The sequence below is a fragment of the Podarcis cretensis genome (genome assembly GCF_951804945.1).
Source record: "Podarcis cretensis genome assembly, chromosome: 14".
In the NCBI taxonomy this organism is placed as follows: domain Eukaryota; kingdom Metazoa; phylum Chordata; class Lepidosauria; order Squamata; family Lacertidae; genus Podarcis; species Podarcis cretensis.
This window is the reverse complement of record NC_137183.1, coordinates 29,525,920-29,545,716: the sequence shown is the minus strand read 5'-3', so window position 1 is coordinate 29,545,716 and position 19,797 is coordinate 29,525,920. Positions and strand designations below refer to the sequence as shown.

Genomic DNA, 19,797 nt, shown 5'->3' with positions numbered 1-19,797 from the left:
ATACAATATTTACACTTCCAAAATCCAAGGCCCTGGGGCCAATCTGCCTGAGCTTTATGCACCAATCCAGAAGTGCTTCTGTTTCCACCAAGATTTATATAGGGTCTGGTTGTGGGTTTCTCAGCAGAGAAGGAAAATGACCTCATGCATGCTCAGAGGCACTCTTTTGTTTCATAGGAACCCCCAGCCACTGGAACACATTCTGAATCCAAAATAGATTAATACCCTGCAATTCTGTGTTTTAATAGGCACCTGTGTGCACATAGATATTAAATACACTATATAATAATAAACAGAGGAGCAGTCAGTGAAGGGCACTCTCTAATCTCAGGGAAATAATTGAAGCTTTATAAATACAGAAGGGACAGATCTGTTCCAGCCCCTGCAAAATGAGACTGATGAATCTCTTTGCAGAGCTGGGATGGGTGTGATGAAATCTTGCTGGAACTTCCTTGCACCAATTTGAAAGCTCCATGCTGAATGGTCACCTAGTACTTCTTCCTGTTGCTTTGTGTGATCACCTTATGAAACTTATTGTCTTTTATCAGGTCCAGAGCTTTTTACGAGGCTGGTTGTGCAGGAGGAAATGGAAGACCATCATCCAAGACTACATCCGCTCACCTCATGCGGACAGCATGCGGAAGAGGAACCAGGTGGTCTTCAGCATGCTGGAAGCTGAGGCAGAGTATGTTCAGCAGCTGCACATCTTGGTCAACAACTTCCTGCGCCCACTGAGGATGGCTGCCAGCTCCAAGAAGCCCCCTATCACCCATGACGATGTCAGCAGCATCTTCTTGAACAGGTGAGTAGGGGCCACTTCTGGCTATATCTGGCTCAAGGAAAGCAACTTGGTATTCCAGGGTTTAAAACAACAACAACAACAACAACAACAACAGAAGCTAATAGCCTCACAGTTATTTGTTTTGCTTGGGTGTGTTAGATTTATACCCTGCCTTTCAACGTTTCAAAAAGTCTGCTTGGTGGCTTATAACAAGATTTAGTGTGTTTTGTTTTACTTTTGCAAGCATAACAAAAAAGGGCTTTGGGGAGCCTGTTGCTAAAAACTATAGGACAACAAAAACTGTTTCTTATTTAAGAACTGGAAACCAGCCAGTGAGAGGCTGTTGAACCATGAAATGCAGGAAGCTGAATTAATTCTTTGTGTCTGACTTCACCACAGAAAATGTAGAGGAGATTCTTCTAGCAGAACTGATTCCCCCCACCCCCCACCGGTCAGGGAGGGAGGCTGAAAAATTGAGTCAAGTAGAGGTGACAGGATGAAGTTCTGGGTCTTGCCAGCAAATTAGCAAGTAACAAATCACCAGGGTGATCTAGTAGACAATATGCTTGGACACATGAAAGGCTTTAAAAAATGGCAGGAGCAGAGAATGTGTCTCTGGTCCTCAAGAATTTTCCAGACTACAACTCTCATCATCATCATCTTTGTCCATTGGCCACGCTGGCTTCTGGGACTGCTTGAATTTGGAGTCCAACAACATTTGAAGGACCACAGATGTAAAAAATAAATAAAATGTATTTATTTATCCATTTATATCCCACCTTTCTTCCAAAGAGCTCAAGGTGGCATACATGGTTCTCTTCCTCCCCATTTTGTCCCCACAACAACCTTGTGAGGTAGGTCAGGCTGGCTGAGTGCGGATTCAAAGCCTAGACTCCCAGGTCCTAGTCTAACCCTCCAACCACTACACCATTCCTGGCTCCCATGTTTTCCCCCACCCCATGTCATAAGTTATGTAAGCACCGGACAGTGTGTGCACAGTCAGGCAAGGGGGATGTCCCAAGCGCAGGATCCTTCGCCACCTTCCAGCAGTGACTTGCAAGGAACCTGCCAGGCAGCCAAGTTGTTCATGCAGCAACTGCCACATTTCTGGCTGAATGCAGCCCCCTCTAAAGGTGCATCTGGAGAGAAAGTGCAGATGTGTCAGTCAGGACTTGGGTGTGTGCATAGGCATGCTCTCTCTAATACACACACACACCACTTTCTAAAAATACTCCCTGCAGGGTGGGCTTTGTTTCCACAGAAAGGAGGGCACCGGCCAAATTAGCTTCCAACTCTGGTGAACTAGAACAAATGGAGCCCTGGGCTAAATTCTGCCAGGACTAGCTCTCACTGCACCCCGAATCCAGGCACCAGCAGCTCCTCTTTTTGCTCGCAGCTGAAATCGCCTGGCCTGTTGCTCAGCGCTCCCCCTCCCAGACTGTTTCTGTTGTTATAGCTACTGGTGCATTAGATCATTCCTAGCAGGGGTAGATGCCAAGCCTGGCATTCAGCAGTAGGCAGGCTTCACAAGCTCCTCACCATCGTATTAGGCTCTAATGGAGCCTTCAGATAGGCATAGCAAGGGGCTGTGCAAATGCACCACCAGGGGCCTCCTCCAGTGCTGGAACTGGGATGGCCAGATCCTGCCCTGCAGTAGCCCATGAGGAAGGAACCAGGGAAGGGATTCTGACCTAGCAGGCAGGACCACCTCATCAAAAGAGCAGCCTTCCTCCTAGTGCCTGGATCATTTCCTGTCTCATCTGGCCCCAAGCTCCATTAACCCCTTCCTCCACCTTTCTGACCTTGTCAAGCCCTGTTAGCAGGGCACACATCTCCAAGTCTGTGTGTATCTCTGTGTGCCCTCAGGCATGCTGCAGTGTTCCAAAGAACCCCCCGTTTCTACTATGATGGCACTTTAAAACTCCACATTGCAGCTCCAGAACACATCCTTCTAGATCAGTGCTGTACCTTGTGGCTGTACTAAAACATACCTCCCAACATGCATTCCTAGGACTCTGTTGTTTTCCTGTACTCTGTGGTGACCCCTAGCGGACTTAGGCTGCATAGACACCATGCTTTTAAACTGCACTTGGAGCACATTCTTTTCCTCAAAGAATTGTAGGCCCTGTAGTTTACCCCACACCGCTTTTTAATTTCCAGCAACCCTTAACAAACCATAGCTCCCAAAAATCTTTGAAATGAGAAAAATGTGTTTCAAATCATGGGACCTGTAGTTTAAGGGTGCTGAGAATTGCAGCTCTGTAAGGAGAAACGACAGTGCCCATGATTATTGGTGGGTGAGTGTGCTTTAAACATACAGTATAGTTTGGATGCAGGCCCAGTATCTGTGAGCCACCTTCCTCACTGGATAAGTGCTTGAACATCTGCCATGGATGGCATCACCAGAAATGCAACAGAGCAGTTTGTTCTTCCCACCTTCCCACAAGGCAGGATAATTGCTTGGCTGGTATCCACACTTCCACGTGTCCTGCAGATCGACAGCAGTCTGCCCATCCTAGTCCCTCTGTGGCTGAAGAATCCCTTCCTTTCTCCCAGGAGTGCAGGGATCAATAGTAGGAATGAATGGACAGCTTCAGTTTGAAGGAAGAGGGCAATGCTTCACTTTGAGCTGCTGTTGAAATATTTTACTGGCTGCCAGATTCTTCTGCTGACAGTCAGGGGCTGGTGACAACCAGTATCAGATGAAACGCGTATTGGTTATCTCTTCCCACCTGCCCCCCCTTTTTTGTTTGAAGACACCTGTGTCCAGACAAAGCACATGGAAACATGTGCACAGGTGTTCTGAGCTGTGTGCAGCAAGATTAGGTTTGTCCAAACGGAAGGAGGCCAGCAGCGCTCAGCTGAGCAGGTTTACTGAAGAAGATACAAATCTATGTTGCGACTACCATGTATAGTTCTGGCCACCTCACCTTGAAAAGGATATTGTAGAGTTGGAAAAGGTTCAGAAAGGGGCAGCCTAACTGATTGGGGGGGGGGGGGTTCTATGCAGAAAGGTTGTGGCATCTGGAACTTTTTAGTTTAGAGAAAAGGGGAGTAAGAAGCAACATGATAGAAGTTTATAAAATTATGCCTAACATGAAGAAAGTAGATAGAGATAAGTTTTCCTCCCTCTAACATAACACCAGGAGTCCTGTGTTTGCAGAGAATAAAAGGTTCATTCTTAAGAACTGAGCACTCACTCCTCATACTTTTTGAACCCTGGGAGCACCAGGAGGATGCCTAACACAATGGCTCCCCCATCTGATTCATTTTCTTTTCTCTTTCAGTGAGACAATCATGTTTTTACATCAGATCTTTTACCAGGGCCTGAAAGCACGCATCTCCAGCTGGCCAACCTTGGTGCTGGGTGAGTGTCACTCTTTGCTCTTCATTCTCTTCCTGGTTCAACAGGAGGACAAGCGTCAACCACAACAAAACGTTGCCGCACAGAGTTGCTCCTATTCAGCCACGACCTCTTCTTGGATGCTGCATTCCATGCCCTCACCCCCTGGTTTTCCGTACCCCTACAACAACCAGCCAATATCCTGTGCCCACTAGGCTCCAGGGTAGAGTCAACAGGGGCTGGCTGTATCTCCTGCCCCCACCGCTTCTCACTGTCGCCTCTTTGCTCACAGCTGACCTCTTTGACATCCTGTTGCCGATGCTCAACATCTACCAGGAGTTTGTCCGGAACCACCAGTACAGCCTGCAGATCCTGGCTCACTGCAAGCAGAACAGGGATTTTGACAAGCTGCTGAAGCACTATGAGGCCAAGCCGGACTGCGAGGAGCGGACGCTGGAAACTTTCCTGACATATCCCATGTTCCAGGTGTGGGAGGAAGCAGCAGGTGTCTGTCACAAGGGGGTGCCCAAGACAGCCTCTCTCTCCTTGCCCAAGTGCAAGGAGAAATTCCAGTGTAGATCCCTGGTGCCAGGGATGCCAACTTGAATAAAATATTGGGGGGCCCAGGTAAGCCCCACCCGCATAATTAATCAAAAATATTTTATCGGGGGTGTGGATCTGAAGCAGTGGCATGCAGTGGAATTTTTCATAGGGGAACAGTTAGGGCCAGAGGCACTAGGTTGCGAAGAGGATGGGAGTTTGAAGTCATGCATGTGACACTGTGGCATCCCGACGTCACGCACGTGAGCATTGCACCTGCCTCCCTAAACCAGTCAGAAGATTCCCAGGCTTTGCAAAGGAGGTGCCAGGGCTCTGACAGGATGCTTAAGCCCTCCTGCCTCCTTCCAAAAGCCGGATGGGCTTTGGGAAGATGGCAGGATGGATCTTAAACCCATCACAGCCTTGCACCTCCCTCCCTAAGCCAGGCAGAAGCTTCCTGGGCTTTGGGAAGGAGGCATCAGTGGAACATTTAGGGGACTAGTCACTAGCCTAGTCCCCTTAGTCCAATAACCGCACACCCCTCAGTCCCTAGGAGCTGATTCTTATGCCTGTTGCTGGGATGGAACAGAGCTGCAGGGCATCTTTTTAAAGCCTGGCTCTTTCTGAATCAGGTCTCTTAGGTACCCTATTAACATTTGAAGAGACTTGCAGGATATTTGTGACAGCCTGGTTTAGGGCAGATCAGGGCATTGCTCTTGGGGTGGCCATTTGGGGTGGAGAGCCTCACTTTTTGAGCAATGGGGCCCAATACATTTTGCCCACCCCAACACAAAAAAGAGGCCTGAGTGAACTAGAGCCACCTTCCCTCACCTGGTGCTATCCGGACATTTTGGACCAATGCCAATGCCATTTTGGACCTCCTGCCAGTGGCCATGCTGGGCTTCCCCCACTTATTCTCAACAGCCATGGGGATTCTAGGCAGCTCCCCTCCCCCCCAAAAATGCATAAACCAAATAGCTTGGATGGAAGATGCCCAGAATTTCCTCCTGCTGCTTCCAGGTCTTACCTGTGGACTTTTCTGCATTGCACGGAATTGTTCTTCCACCCTCTCTCACCTGTCTCTTCTTCGCCCAGATCCCCAGGTACATCTTGACGCTGCACGAGCTCCTGGCTCACACGCCCCACGAGCATGTGGAGAGGAACAGCCTGGACTACGCCAAGTCCAAGTTGGAGGAGCTCTCCAGGTTGGAAGATTTGGCAGTTCGGGCTGTAGGGTGGAGGGTGTGGTGTGTTGAATTTGGGCTCAAATTTTGCCATGAGGTTCTGGTTCTGGAAGGCAAGAATGTACCCGGGAGCTACGTGACTGTATGTGCACCCCCCGAATACTCGCCACCATCCACGGAGAGAGCTCCCCACAGCACGCTTAGCTCAGCGCCTTAATGAATGCTGAACTTCTCACATTTTTGTATAATTATCACATTGGGGAAAATAAGCCTCCATCTGTACTCCAGCAGAGACACCGTGTTCAGGATGTGTGAAGGGCAGGATGACAAGGCAGCATATGCTATTTTAGAAAATGCTGAGAAGGGAAAACACACATCCCCGAGGAGAAGTTTCAAGCTTGCTTGAGAAACTTCAAAGGCGTGTTGGTCTCGGAGAGACTCCCCGTCTTCGGTTAGACCCGGGACTCTTCCACCGGCCAAGGCTTGGCCGCATGGGCCAGCTGGTGGGAAAGGGGCTCTTGTTGGGTCAGGCAGAGGAAGAGGAGGAATCATAGAATCATAGAACTGTAGAGCTGGAAGGGATCCAAAGGTCTAGTCCAGCCCAGTACAATGGGGGGTGGGGAGGTGTGAGCATCCTGCCATCTCCTCCCTCCAGCCTAAGTGATGGGGACCAGCTCTACCATTAGGCAGAGGGAGATAGCTGCCTCAGGTGGCAGGTGCTGGGAATGTGGGGACTGGCTGAGAGGCCTTAGAATCATAGAACCAGAGAGTCATAGACTTGGAAGGGACCCGAAGATCCATCTAGTTTAACCACCTGCAACGCAGGAACCCTTGGTAACCCACATAGGCTGCCTGCCATCCTCTACTAAACTGCCCTCAGGGGCACTGGAGGGTGTTGTCATGTCACCCATCTTGAAATAAGATTCAGCTTATAGAATCCAGTCCAATGAACTTCTGTCCATGGAATGGGAGGGGTGCCATTTTGTCCTTCACCTCAGGCAGATGAATGGCTGAAGAATGGTCCAGCGAGTGACCTCCCCTCTTCCCGAATGGCCTTTCTGTTCTCCTTGGGGTGGAGAGAAGGCACAGAGAACAGCCGCCTCCCCCGAAAACCAGCTTTTCTGTCAACCCTTCACCACAAATGGCTTAAACTGGTGGAATGCTTGCTACACTTGGAACTATGCTGAATGCTAACTCTGTGCCAGGAGCTGTTATCCCCCCCCCCACCATCTATGGGTCCATTTTCTGGACTAGGGGTGGGGAAATAAAATCAGCTGTAGCCGTCCCAATGCAGTTGGCGTTTTGCTGACCTTTTTCCTCTTCCCGTAGGATAATGCACGACGAAGTGAGCGAGACAGAAAACATTCGGAAGAACTTGGCAATTGAAAGGATGATAATCGAGGGGTGTGAAATCTTGCTGGATACCAGCCAGACATTTGTCAGACAAGGTAGCTTCCCTGCAGAGGAGAGACAGAGTGGCCTTTTCTAGCCTCTCAGCACAGCACCATTTCCAGGCCATTGCTACCCAGTCACCCCTTTGGTCGGGGCAGACCATGATGGTGCCCTCCAGATGCCGTTGAACTCCAACTCCCATCATTCCCCTGAGCACTGGCTGTGTTAGAAATCATTTGTAGAGTTGGAAGGGACCCCAAGGGCCACATAGCCCAACACCTTGCAATGCAGGAATCATAGCTAAATAATCCATGACAGGTGGCCACCCAAACCCTGCTGAAAAGCCTCCACTGAAGGAGAGTCCACCAACTTCTCATGTGGTCCATTCCATTGCAAAACAGCTCTTGCCATCAAAAAAGATATTTAATGATAGCTATCATACCACCTTTCAAGTCTCCTCTTCTCCAGGCTAAACATACCCAGCTCTCTCAACCATTCCTCATAAGGCTTGGTTTCCAGACCCTTGGTCATCATATTCACCCTCCCCTGCACACATTCCAGCTTTTCAATACAGTGGTACCTCGGTTTATGAACTTAATCCGTTCCGGAAGTCCGTTCTTAAACCAAAACTGTTCTTACACCGAGGCGTGCTTTCTCTAATGAGGCTTCCCACCACCGGTGCCCTTCCACCATTCGGATTCCATTCTTAGACTGAGGTAAAGTTCTCAAACCGGGACACTATTTCTGGTTTTGCAGAGTTAGTAAACCAAATTGTTCTTAAACCGGACTGTTCTTAAACCGAGGTACCACTGTATCCTCCTTAAATTGTGATGCCCGGAATGGGACACAAGACTTCTGTGGATGCAGCCTAGAATTGCATTAGCTTGGGGGGGGGGGCAGGTTGCTAATTAGATGTTGTCTGGGACTGATGGGATTCCTAGAGCACTACAGGTTGGCTCCCCCTACTCTTGAGGAGCCCTCCTCTTCTGTTGGGGAGTGAGAGGGGACGATCCAGTCCAGGGCCAAGCTAACGACTCTTGCCTGCTGCCCCAGCCTGTCTCCTGACTGTGGTGCCTGGGAAGGAAGAATGGCATGTGCCCAGCCCCTGTGACCTAGTGTTTTTCCTCCTCCTCCAAGGTTCCCTCATCCAAGTGCCGATGTCCGAGAAGGGGAAGATCACGCGGGGTCGCCTGGGCTCCCTTTCCCTGAGGAAGGAGGGTGAGAGGCAGTGCTTCCTCTTCTCCAAGCACTTGATCATTTGCACCAGAGGCTCAGGTGGGAAGCTGCACTTGACCAAGGTGAGTGGATGGGAGCAGGTGGCACCTGGCCTTGCAGTGGAGGGCAGTGGGTTTCCAGATACCCCACCCTCTGCCCTCGGAAGCCCTCTAAGAAGTTGCTGCAGGAGAGGGACTGTGAGCAACATCGTGGGAGGGGTGAAACTAGGACCAAGGTGAAACTGTCAGGCTCCCTTGTTATTTTTGCTATTGAGTGCTGGGTGTTGTTTGCGTAATCTTGTTCTATTTATAGTATTGCCATGTTGCTTTTTATATGTTATTATATTTGCCATTGTGTTGTTTTGCTCTGTTATTATTATTTTTTTGCAATGTTTACTTTTGAAATGCCTTTCTGTTTTCCTTGTCATAAAATGAGTGGCTGGCAGGTGGGAAAGGGATCCATATCCCACTCTTTGAACAAGCTCCAGTCTCCCGTCACTCCCCCGAAAACTCCTCTTGCATGCCTTGCATGTCCCAGGAAAGAGACTTCCACAACTCTTTCAGAACATCTCCAGCCACAGCTTTTTTACACTGTTGGTTTCTACCTTGTGAAGGAAAGCTGAGTGTGGAGTTCCTTGGCTCTGTGGACCCAGGAAGGGGGCCTGAGTTGGACCACGACACCCTTTCGATCACCTTTGTGAATGAACAGTTTATATCCAAAAATCCCAGGCTGCATGTGCACACATACATTTGAATCCCATTATTTTCCTCAAAGGATCCTGGAAAGTGTAGTTTACCCATTGCAGAGTGACAGTTCCCAGGACCTTGAACAAAGTACAGTTCCCAGGATCCTTTGGGGGGGGAATAATGGGCTTTAACTGTATAGTGTTGGCATAGCCCCAGTCAGAAACTGCATGTCAACACCCCACCCCACCCCAGTACAGCTTTAGAAACATTCAGTGGGTGGAGTAATGGAAACCATACATGGGGCATGAGAGGTATTTCTGGTCCAGAGTGGAGAGCTGTGCCTGAGAAAAACTTGCAATAAACCAGGTAAGGACTCTGCAAATTGGAAAGGGTGAAATCTGGCTTGGCCAAGACACCTACTAAAGAGCTTGTGCAAATTGTTCATGTCCCTGGCAGGTGAAATCAAAGGGTAGGTGCTGCCATACTAAAAGAGGTATAAGGGAGTCACTGGAGCACCCCACAATAGCCTAAACTTGGCTCTCATAGGTTCAGGTCAGAGGTCACAAGCAAGAGACTTCAACCAGGAGATAGAAGCAAAACAGCGCCCAGTAGGCCTGATCTTTATTGTTGCAACAAGACTTCAAACTACCACACAGAAGAAGCAGAGAGAAGCCCCGAACAATGGTTACATCAGTACTTTAAGGTTTCCCAGAGTTTCCCATAATACATTTCCAGAAGCATCATCAAGACATCATAGATATGTCACAGAGATCCAGGCATGCCCCTATCACTCAAATATAATCTTTCACACGTACTCCATCGCAGTACAAAGGAAAGCATTTACAGTTCTCTGGTCCCTAAGTCAAGTCAAATACACCTCTTTGTCTTGTCCTGGCTTCAGCCCTGACTATTGTGATTGAGATGCTTATCTGTCTGACACTTTTGGGGCAGGATATCACAGGTTATGAAGATGCCTTGGGAAGGCCCTGCAGATGTGACTGTACATCTCAGAGATTATTGTGGGCTCACTCACCCCTCCCCTTACGCCTCACTTCCCTGGGTCCTAAATGCCATTGGAACTAAGAAGATTGATACAGCGGTGTGATTTCTTAGGAATTTCTAAAGTTTTCCCATTGAGCCAGTACATAGATATATTTATCAGTGATTTGGTAATGTGCAGCAGAGGCTCTTTGTCATTGCCTTGTAGTGTAGTGCCAATTCCGCCGATCAAAGGGTGTCTATGGGGCAAGACAACCTTGTAGGTAAACTGGTCCCAAGTTGCTAAGGGCTTCATATACTAATAGAAACACCTTGAACTTGGTCTGGCATTTGGCTTGACACCCTCAGTGATGTAGCCAGTAAGTTATAACATCCAAACCTAGAGAGGCAGGTCTCACTAGGCACCACCACCTCCTGCCCCTCCTCTGCCTCCGCAGGTGGAAGGAAAGACCTGCAAGAGAAACAGGGTAGTAAGAACTTCCCGCTCGAGCGGCCCCCTCCTCATACTTCTTTCTTTATTCCAGAATGGTGTGATCTCCCTCATTGACTGCACCCTGGTGGAAGACACAGAGAGCACAGATGAGGACAGTAAGTACTACTCAGACCTTAGGCAAAGTCTACAAAACCAGAGTGAGCCTCCTTCCTTGCCCCCTGCAAACTTTGGCCCACCCACACGACACATTTAAAGCAGTACCACACCACTTTAGACAGTCATGGCTTCCCCTAAAGAATCCCGGAAACTGTAGTTTGGTAAGGGTGCTGAAAGTTATTTGTTGTTGTTGTTTAGTTGTTTAGTCGTGTCTGATTCTTCATGACCCCATGGACCAGAGCACGCCAGGCACTCCTGTCTTCCACTGCCTCCCACAGTTTGGTCAAACTCATGTTAGTAGCTTTGAGAACACTGTCCAACCATCTCATCCTCTGTCGTCCCCTTCTTCTTGTGCCCTCCATCTTTCCCAACATCAGGGTCTTTTCCAGGGAGTCTTCTCGTCTCCAGGGAGTCTTCTCTTCAGTTATTAGGAGTTATTAGGAAACCCCTATTTCCTGCATAGAGCTATGGTTCCAAGACTTCACTGGGGGGGGGGGTATTGGTTGTTAAATGACTCTGGGAATTGTAGTTTTGTGAGGGGAATAGGGTGGGTGTGTCTCCTAACATCTCTTAGCACCTTTATCCAACTATGGTGGAGATGTGGTCTGAAAATATTGAATTTTCTATGTGCAATTATATGCAATGCTATTCCCATCTGCTCCATCTGCACTATACATTTGAAACTGTATTGTATCAATTTAAACAGCCTTGGCTTCCCCCAAAGAATCCCCCAAAGGGATTCTTCCCCCAAAGAATCCCACCTCCCAGAGCTGCAAGTCTCCTGCAAAACTTCTGGTCATCTAGCAGCTCAATATTGCCGACACTGACTGGCAGTGGCTCTCCAGGTTTTCAGACAGAGGATATTTCCCAGCTCTTGCACCTGGAAATATCACCAAGGAATGAACCCATGACTTTTTACACACACACACACACACACACAGAGAGAGAGAGAGAGAGAGAGAGAGAGAGAGAGAAACTTAAATGTATAACAAACAAGACTAATAAAGTATTCCATCAATTCAAGGGGAGAGGGAGAGGTAAAGAAATGAAAGATAGGAAAAAGAATAGAGTATATATATGAGGGCTAGGCATGCTGTGTGTCAGAGCTTTGTCTAAATGTTATGCAGAAGTCTGTAGAGTTAAAAGGTATGTAGGTTTAATTCATGCAAGGTGAACAATAAGTGCTCTCTTTTATACAATATGCATTGCATCTGGACCTTAAACATATAAATTGGTCAGGGAAACTTCTGTGAACATGAATAATAATAATAATAATAATAATAATAATAATAATAATAATATATTTTTTATTTATATCCCACCTTCCCCAGCCGAAGCCAGGCTCAGGGCGGCCAACAACAATAAAATAATACAACATTCTAAAATCATTTCATTATAAAATTAATTTAAATCAAATTGATGGCAACCATTGGGCTAGAGTTCTGTCAAGATTTAAATGAAATAAAAGAATTTTTAAAAAGAAAGAACCTGCGTCTTTTTCCATGCAAAGTAGATACTCTGCTTTCCCCACCCCACAGTTTAATTGAAGCTGGCCTGTGAAGTGGTTAAAAATTGTATCTGTGAAGTTATATTTTGAAGAATGACTAAATTCCAGTGTGGGGGGAATCACAGATGGTCCCTGAGCAAAGACTGAGCCTGAAGTTGCCAGAGAAGACTGAGCTATGCAAATGCTGCAGAGATGGCGGCTCCTCTCCCACAAACGGCTGAGGAGGGTTTGATCCTGATGCTGCTCACAAACGCAGCAGTCACTGTGCCACCCTCTTGGCATTGCACCAAGGCGGGCCCCAGCACAGTTATGGTTTGCACCCCCAAAGTTATGCTCACCCACTGTCAATCTGTAGTTCACCCTCACAAATCATCTCACTGTTCTGTGCTCTCGATTCCAAAGCAAAAGGATCCGGGCAAGATATAGACCATCTTGACTTCAAAATTGTGGTGGAGCCAAAAGACAGCCCATCCTACACAGTTATCCTTGTGGCCTCATCCAGGCAGGAAAAGGCAGCCTGGACCAGTGACATCAGCCAGGTAAGGCGGAGTCAAGCCCGGGGGAGGAGGAGCTACCCAAATCAAGGTGCCAGAGGATTGGGGGGTGAGGCACACCCCCACCCCACAGGCCACTATATAAAGGAAGGAAAATATCCAAAAGAAGTTGTGGGGTGTAGCCCAGGAGAGGGTGTTCTCTGAGGCAGACCCTAAGCAGTGGAATCCCTTCCACAGGTGCATCTTGCACCTTTATTCTTATTTTATTTATTTACTGCATTTATGTCCCACCTTTCACCTCAAGGTGTGAGGTACATGGTTCTCCAACTTATTTAACCCCCACAACAACCTTGTGAGGTAAGTGAAGCTAAGAGATTTCAACCTGCGTCTCCCAAGTCCTGGTCCAACATCCTAACCACTAAACCACACTGGCTTCTGTTATACAGATTTCTTTAGGGGCTCGCCTCTTTGCCCTGGCCTTCTGACACCTGACCTGAGATATGTGTTTTGGGGACCCAAATTCCTGTGGCTGTGACTTTTTAAAACTCTTTTAATGTTGAATTTTAGATGTTGTAATCCACCCTAGGACTTGCTAGTGAAAGGCTGTTAATAAATTTAATAATACTATCATCATCATCAAATGAATCATTCAGTGTGACTATAATCTTCAGACCATCTGGAATAAAGGTTATTCTAAGAATAGTTTGGGATTGGGGGGTGGACTTTTGAATGGAGCCAGCATGGTGTACTGGTTAGAGCAGGCTTCCTCAACCTTGGCCCTCCAGATGTTTTGAGACTACAATTCCCATCATCCCTGACCACTGGTCCTGCTAGCTAGGGATCATGGGAGTTGTAGCCAAAAACATCTGGAGGGCCGAGGTTGAGGAAGCCTGGGTTAGAGTGTCAGACTAGGACCTGGGAGACCAGGGTTCAAATCCCCATGCAGCCATGAAAATCACTGTCAGTCAGTCACTGCCTCTCAGCCTAACCTACTTCACAGGGCTGTTGTGGGGATTAAATGAGGAGGAGGAGAACCGTGTGTACCACCTTGAGTTTCTCAGAGAAAAAGGTTGGATAAAAATGCAAGAAATAAACTAATAATAATTTTTTAAAGGTGAGAGAATGGGTGGGCTTTCCAGAGTCTACGCAGACATCCAGACACCTCAGAAAGATTCACCAATGCAGAACTCTCTTGCAGAATTGCAGTCCCTTTGCTCTTTTCCACAGTTTGGAATGCAGCTTTCATTCTCCATCCACCTCACGCTTGTATGTGTGTATTTCAGTGCGTGGACAACATCCGCTGCAATGGCCTCATGATGAATGCCTTTGAGGAGAACTCAAAAGTCACCGTCCCCCAGATGATCAAGTAAGTGCCTGAGATGAACGGAGGCACAAGAAGGTAGTTTTCATGGAGTGCTTTTGACGTTGTCGGCTTGCAGTTCTGTTCTCCACCCTATTAGGAGCTGGGGTCCCAGCAATGCAGTCCTGGAAAACTTGCCTCTGTGTTAGCTAGGGATGATGGGAATTGTAGCCCCAAAACATCTGGAGGGCCAAGTTTGGGGATGCCTGCATAAGTAAATTAGGCGTAAATGGCTGGTCAACTTTATTTTTAAAAAAACTTAAAGCTTTTCCCTTTAGATATGCAATATGTTTTCAAGAAAAGCAATTTGCCAGGCCCTAGGATTCCGGCAATCCAAATTATTAAGATTAAAGGTCTTCTAGAATTTGGCAATACAACTCTGGGCTGAGATGAGAAATAAGTTATTTGTTTTTCAAACCCCATACCGTTTCCATAGACAAGTTCAAAAGCACCAGGTGGAAAGATGGAGTAACAGTTTATTTAGTTATCAAAGAGATCTCAGCAAACACCTTATCCCTAAACTCAGCCACCTTTGAGCAGTCCCACCACATGTGTTCATAGGTACTAACTATGGGGCGGGTTGAGGTGTATTCTTGCTTCCTTTGTTTAAAGCGGCTGTGAGCAAGATCCTTGTTGTGGAACAGCGGCAAACAAATAAAATGATGAATGCACAACTGAACCAGCTTACCCTGTTTGTCAGTGAATGCCTGCGTGGGCCCCATGAATATTCTGGTTCCCCTATGTTCTGTGGCCAGAATGAAATGATGGTTTGCCATGCTGCCGTTTATCTGCATCTTTGTACTTTCCAGGTCTGACACCAGCTTGTACTGTGATGATGTAGACATCCGATTCAGCAAAACAATGAACTCCTGCAAAGTCCTCCAGATCCGCTATGCCAGTGTGGAGCGGCTCCTGGAGAGACTGACAGACTTGAGGTTCCTCAGCATTGACTTCCTCAACACCTTCCTGCACTCTTACCGGGTCTTCACCACAGCTATGATTGTCTTGGACAAGCTGATCACAATCTACAAGAAGCCCATCAGTGCAATTCCTGCAAGGTGAGTCTTCCAGGGGTGTCACCTCCTCTTCCCCCCTGTTGGAGGAGGATACTTTCTCCTGAGAAATGCAATATGGGCTTGGGGAGGTGAGGCAAAAATGCCATGCATGGAGAAGGCTATTGATGACTATTAGCCACGATGGATATGCTCTGCCTCCACAGTAGAAGGCACCAACACTTCTGAAGACCAGTTGCTGGAAACCACTGGAGAGGAAAGGGCTCTTGTGCTCGAATCCTGCTTGCGAGTTCCCCACAGACATCTGTTGGTCCACTGTGAGAACAGGATGCTAGGCTAGATGGGCAACTAGGTAGATTTCCCAGCAATTAGAAGTTCCAGCCTCCGTACCGCTTGGGGATGGGAGAGACAAAGGAAAGGAAAAGGGAAAGTGATAGCAGGTCTCTTCTGGTTTTGTTGCCCACCAGGTCTCTGGAGCTCCTATTTGCCAGCAGCCAGAACACCAAGCTCCTGTATGGGGAGCCTCCCAAATCTCCGCGAGCCAACCGGAAGTTCTCCTCCCCACCACCCCTCTCCATCACCAAGTCCTCTTCCCCAAGCCGAAGGAGGAAGCTGTCCTTGAACATCCCCATCATCACAGGTGGGAAGGCCCTGGACCTGGCTGCCTTGAGCTGCTCCTCCAATGGCTACGCCAGCATGTACTCCTCCATGTCGCCCTTCAGCAAGACCACTCTGGACATCAACAAGCTCTACGTCTCTGCCAGCAACTACTCCAACAAGATCTCCGATGAGGGGGAGGCAGGCACAGAGAAGCCAGAGGAGACCCTTCTGAACAAGCAAAGTAAGTGATTTCTGGAGGAAGGGGATGTTCCTGTGTAGAGCAGGGTCAGGAAGGGGGTAATAAAATTGTAGAAATTGTAGGATCATCTAGTCCAACCCCCTGCAATGCAGGTATCACAGCTAAAGAATCCTTGGCGGGTGGTCATCCAACCTTCCAGTCATAGAGAGTCCACCACCTTTCAATGCAGTCCATTCCACTGTCGAACGGTTCTTGCCATTAGAAAGGTCTTTTGTGTGAAATCCTTAAGTAATGCCTCCACTTGCTCCAACCAGGCCCAGAGACGTCTGTCCGAGAAGAGTCTGACATGGATCCCAACCAGAGTGATGAGGCAGAAACGGAGACCTCGCCAACCAAATCGCCCACGACCCCAAAACTGGTCAAAGGCAAAAACTCCTCAGGTAATGCTAGCAGCCACTGAGAGCCCTCTCCTCCATGAATTTGTCCGGTCTTCATCCAAAACCATCCAAGTGGGTGGCCTTCACTGTCTCCTGCGGAAGTGAGTTCCACAGTTTACCTATGTGTTGTATGAAGAAGGACTTCCTGTTGTATAATATGGTGATGAACATCAGCTCTCAGCCACGCCTTTCTGAACACCATTGCACAGACCACTTGAGAGAGGCTGTTGACTCTTGTCGATGAGTGTTTGCCAGTGCAGTTCCTGGGGAAGGATCTGGCCCTCTCTGAGTCTCCTTTAACAGCCAGCAAGTGGGGAAGGAGCCCTTGGGGAGTGTTTCATGCCAGAGGAAAGCTCACTGCAAATTTTCTCTTCCCCTTTCTGATGCAGAATTCCCTTTGTTCTCCTACAACAATGGGGTCGTGATGACATCCTGCCGGGAGCTAGACAACACTCGCAGTGCCCTCTCGGCTGCTTCAGCCTTTGCCATCGCAACCGCAGGCGCCAACGAGGGCACGCCAACCAAAGAGAAGTACAGGAGGATGTCCCTTGCCAGTGCAGGTGAGAGGATGGGGATTCCTCCCCTTCTTGGGGGCCCCACCCCATTTTATCTGCAGAAAGAAGAGGCCATGGGGACACTTTGCAAAAGCCTCATTGATTTACATACTCCCTTTGCAGGGTTTGTATCCTGAAAGGTAGGGCATAAACACTTGCATTGTGCTGCTGAGGGATTTATTTATTTAATATTTGTATATCACTATTATCATGCTTGTGTGTGTTTTTCACAACACACCAGTCTCTAAGCAGAGTAAGGTTCTAGGCGCTTACCCAGAATTTGTGTTTGCTTTGGAATGAAGTATAGCGGAAATTGTGGTGTCTTTATGATATATGGTTTATTTACACATATATACAACCTGAGCCTGCGATGGATGGGTTCACAACATTAACACCCCAAGACAGTTTTGCTTTTCCTATAGCTACAGCCATGGATTCCCACAGAAGCCAGGCATGGCTCTTTCTCTCTGCCTTTTCAACCTGCCCGCTTCCTCCAGCTTCTAGCTCACATAACTCAGCTCTCAACTTTGGCCTTTGGCCTTTCTAACTGGCAGCCAGTTGAGGGAGTAGAGCCCACCCTTTTTCTATCTAGCACAGAACCATTCCCTTTGTTTCCTTAATGGCTCATTTCATCACCAGGAAGCTTGACTGGCTATTCCAGGACTTAGACAGGCCTTAACATACAGCCTATTCCCCACCCCGTGCTCCCAAGCTATACATATACTGTATATTCCCGTGTATTGAACGAGGTTTTTTGACTCAAAAATCACATCAAAAAACTGGGGTCACCCAATACATGGACAGTGGCATGGGGGGGGGGCGTGGAGAAGCTGCGCACCACCAGCCAGCTTGTTGGTGGGAGCGCAACTTCCCCCAATGCAGCTGTGTGCGGCGGGTGATCCCTGGATCATTTCCCACGTGGCAGCATCACAGGAGGTTGTGCTCCCGGGAGCGCAACTTCCCCCAATGCTGCTGCATGTGGGAAACGATCTAGGGAGTGTTTCCTGCCCACAGCTGCTGGGGGGGGGGGAGGCTTAACAACTTTGGGCCATCCCCCCTCATTTTCCTAAAACGAGTCCCCCAAAATGGGGGGGGGACTTATACAAGGGGGTGTCCTATAGACGGAAAAATACGGTATATGCTTTTTCAGCAATAAAAACATAAAACCATACAATAAAAACCATATACAGTGGTACCTCGGGTTAAGTACTTAATTCGTTCCTGAGGTCTGTTCTTAACCTAAAACTGTTCTTAACCTGAAGCACCACTTTAGCTAATGGGGCCTCCCACTGCCGCTGCACCGCCGGAACATGATTTCTGTTCGCATCGTGAAGCAAAGTTCTTAATCCAAGGTACTATTTCTGGGTTAGCGGAGTCTGTAACCTGAAGCGTCTGTAACCCGAGGTACCACTGTATAAAAAAGTAAAAACAGACATCAATTAACCATTGTGGGAGGATGTAGTCTTAAACTGGATGGAACAGAAAAGTTTTCAGCTGGCATTTAAAAGTTGGCACAGAGGTTGCCTGCTAAATCTCAACATCTCGGAGAACTTGCCGGGTCTTAGAAGGCAGGGTCTGGGCAACCCTCCTGACCTCCCAGCTAGGTTGGAGCTTATTCTCCCAGGCCTCTTCCCCTCCCCTGCTCTGAAGCTGACTTGGCCTCCTCTGTGCTCTTTGCTCTCCTTCCAGGCTTCCCCCCTGACCAAAGGAATGGCGACAAGGAGTTTGTGATCAGGAGGGCAGCGACCAACCGGGTCCTCAATGTCCTGAGACACTGGGTCTCCAAGCACTCCCAGGTATGCTGCTCCCAGAACAAGTGGAGGCAGAAAGTTGCACTGGTAACAGTTTAATTAATTCAACGAGATGGATGAACTTGGTCCAGTGATTCCAGCTTCTCAAAGTCTGATAATCATTCACACCTCCTGCTACCCCCTTGCTTTTTGGTGTTCCCCCTAGATAACCCCACCATCCTCCAGGGGGCAATGCCACCTACTTTGGGAGCCACTGCTCTGACTTGTGAAAATGCAGAATTGATATAGAGGCTGGTTTTTTAAACTACCGGTAATTCTTAGAGTAGATTCATTGAAATGAGTGAACAGGACTAAGTTAGGCCCATTAATTTCAATAGGTATACTTTGAATGTAGCTTAGTCGATTAACACCCAAACATTTCTATTTTTCTTTTTCGCAGGATTTTGAAACAAACGATGAACTGAAGTGCAAAGTGATCAGCTTTCTGGAGGAAGTCATCCATGACCCAGAACTGCTGACACAAGAGAGGAAGGCAGCAGCCAATATCATCAGGCAAGTTACCCTCCTGCAGATCTGTGGTTGGCTGGCAAATGAGCTGGGCCAAGAGCAGGGCCGAATCCCTGGCCACCCAGCTCTTATCCACTGCCACACTCAGTGTGGTGTGGGTAAGACTGAGGGTGCTTATAGCCCAGGGTACAGTTAAGCATTAAGACAATGGGCTGGGCTGGGCTGGGCTGGGCTGGGCCTGTGAGTCGACAGTTGCCACCACTTAAACTAAAGCAGCTAGAGGGTTCTTCATAGTAGTTCCTCAGAAGTTGGTGAATGAACTACCAAGAGGGCCCTCTCCCTTCTTGCGCAATTCCCTTCCCACGGAGGTGCATCTGATACCTTCATTATACAGCTTCCAGGGAATGCTGAAGATGCACCTCTTAATGCTGGCCTTTGCCATTTGAGATGTGTATTTCCAGGACCCACCTCATCCCTGTGACTACAATTTGTTTTAGTTTCTGGATCTTAAATTGCTGTAATCCGCCTGGGGCCTGCTGCTGAAGGGTTGGCAGTACATTATTATTTTTAAAAGAGAGGGAGTGATGCTTTACCTAGGCTTTTCCACCTCAATGCAAATAGGCTTCAGCGGGGAAGCAATGAAAAT

At 48.0% G+C, this 19,797-nt stretch overlaps 1 protein-coding gene across 1 annotated transcript in view; it reads left to right on the top strand.

Annotated features, from left to right (window-relative positions):
• The window catches only part of RASGRF1 (Ras protein specific guanine nucleotide releasing factor 1), a 59,938-nt gene that overhangs the window by 26,379 nt on the left and 13,762 nt on the right, over positions 1–19,797 (top strand). The window contains exons 5-19 of the mRNA XM_079953583.1: positions 549–802; positions 4,069–4,148; positions 4,417–4,610; positions 5,760–5,869; positions 7,178–7,296; positions 8,378–8,538; positions 10,665–10,728; positions 12,639–12,775; positions 14,014–14,096; positions 14,900–15,148; positions 15,571–15,944; positions 16,217–16,342; positions 16,729–16,899; positions 18,583–18,689; positions 19,084–19,196. Of these exons, the coding sequence (XP_079809709.1) occupies positions 549–802; positions 4,069–4,148; positions 4,417–4,610; positions 5,760–5,869; positions 7,178–7,296; positions 8,378–8,538; positions 10,665–10,728; positions 12,639–12,775; positions 14,014–14,096; positions 14,900–15,148; positions 15,571–15,944; positions 16,217–16,342; positions 16,729–16,899; positions 18,583–18,689; positions 19,084–19,196 (2,342 nt within the window). The remainder of the gene's footprint in view (positions 1–548; positions 803–4,068; positions 4,149–4,416; positions 4,611–5,759; positions 5,870–7,177; positions 7,297–8,377; positions 8,539–10,664; positions 10,729–12,638; positions 12,776–14,013; positions 14,097–14,899; positions 15,149–15,570; positions 15,945–16,216; positions 16,343–16,728; positions 16,900–18,582; positions 18,690–19,083; positions 19,197–19,797) is intronic.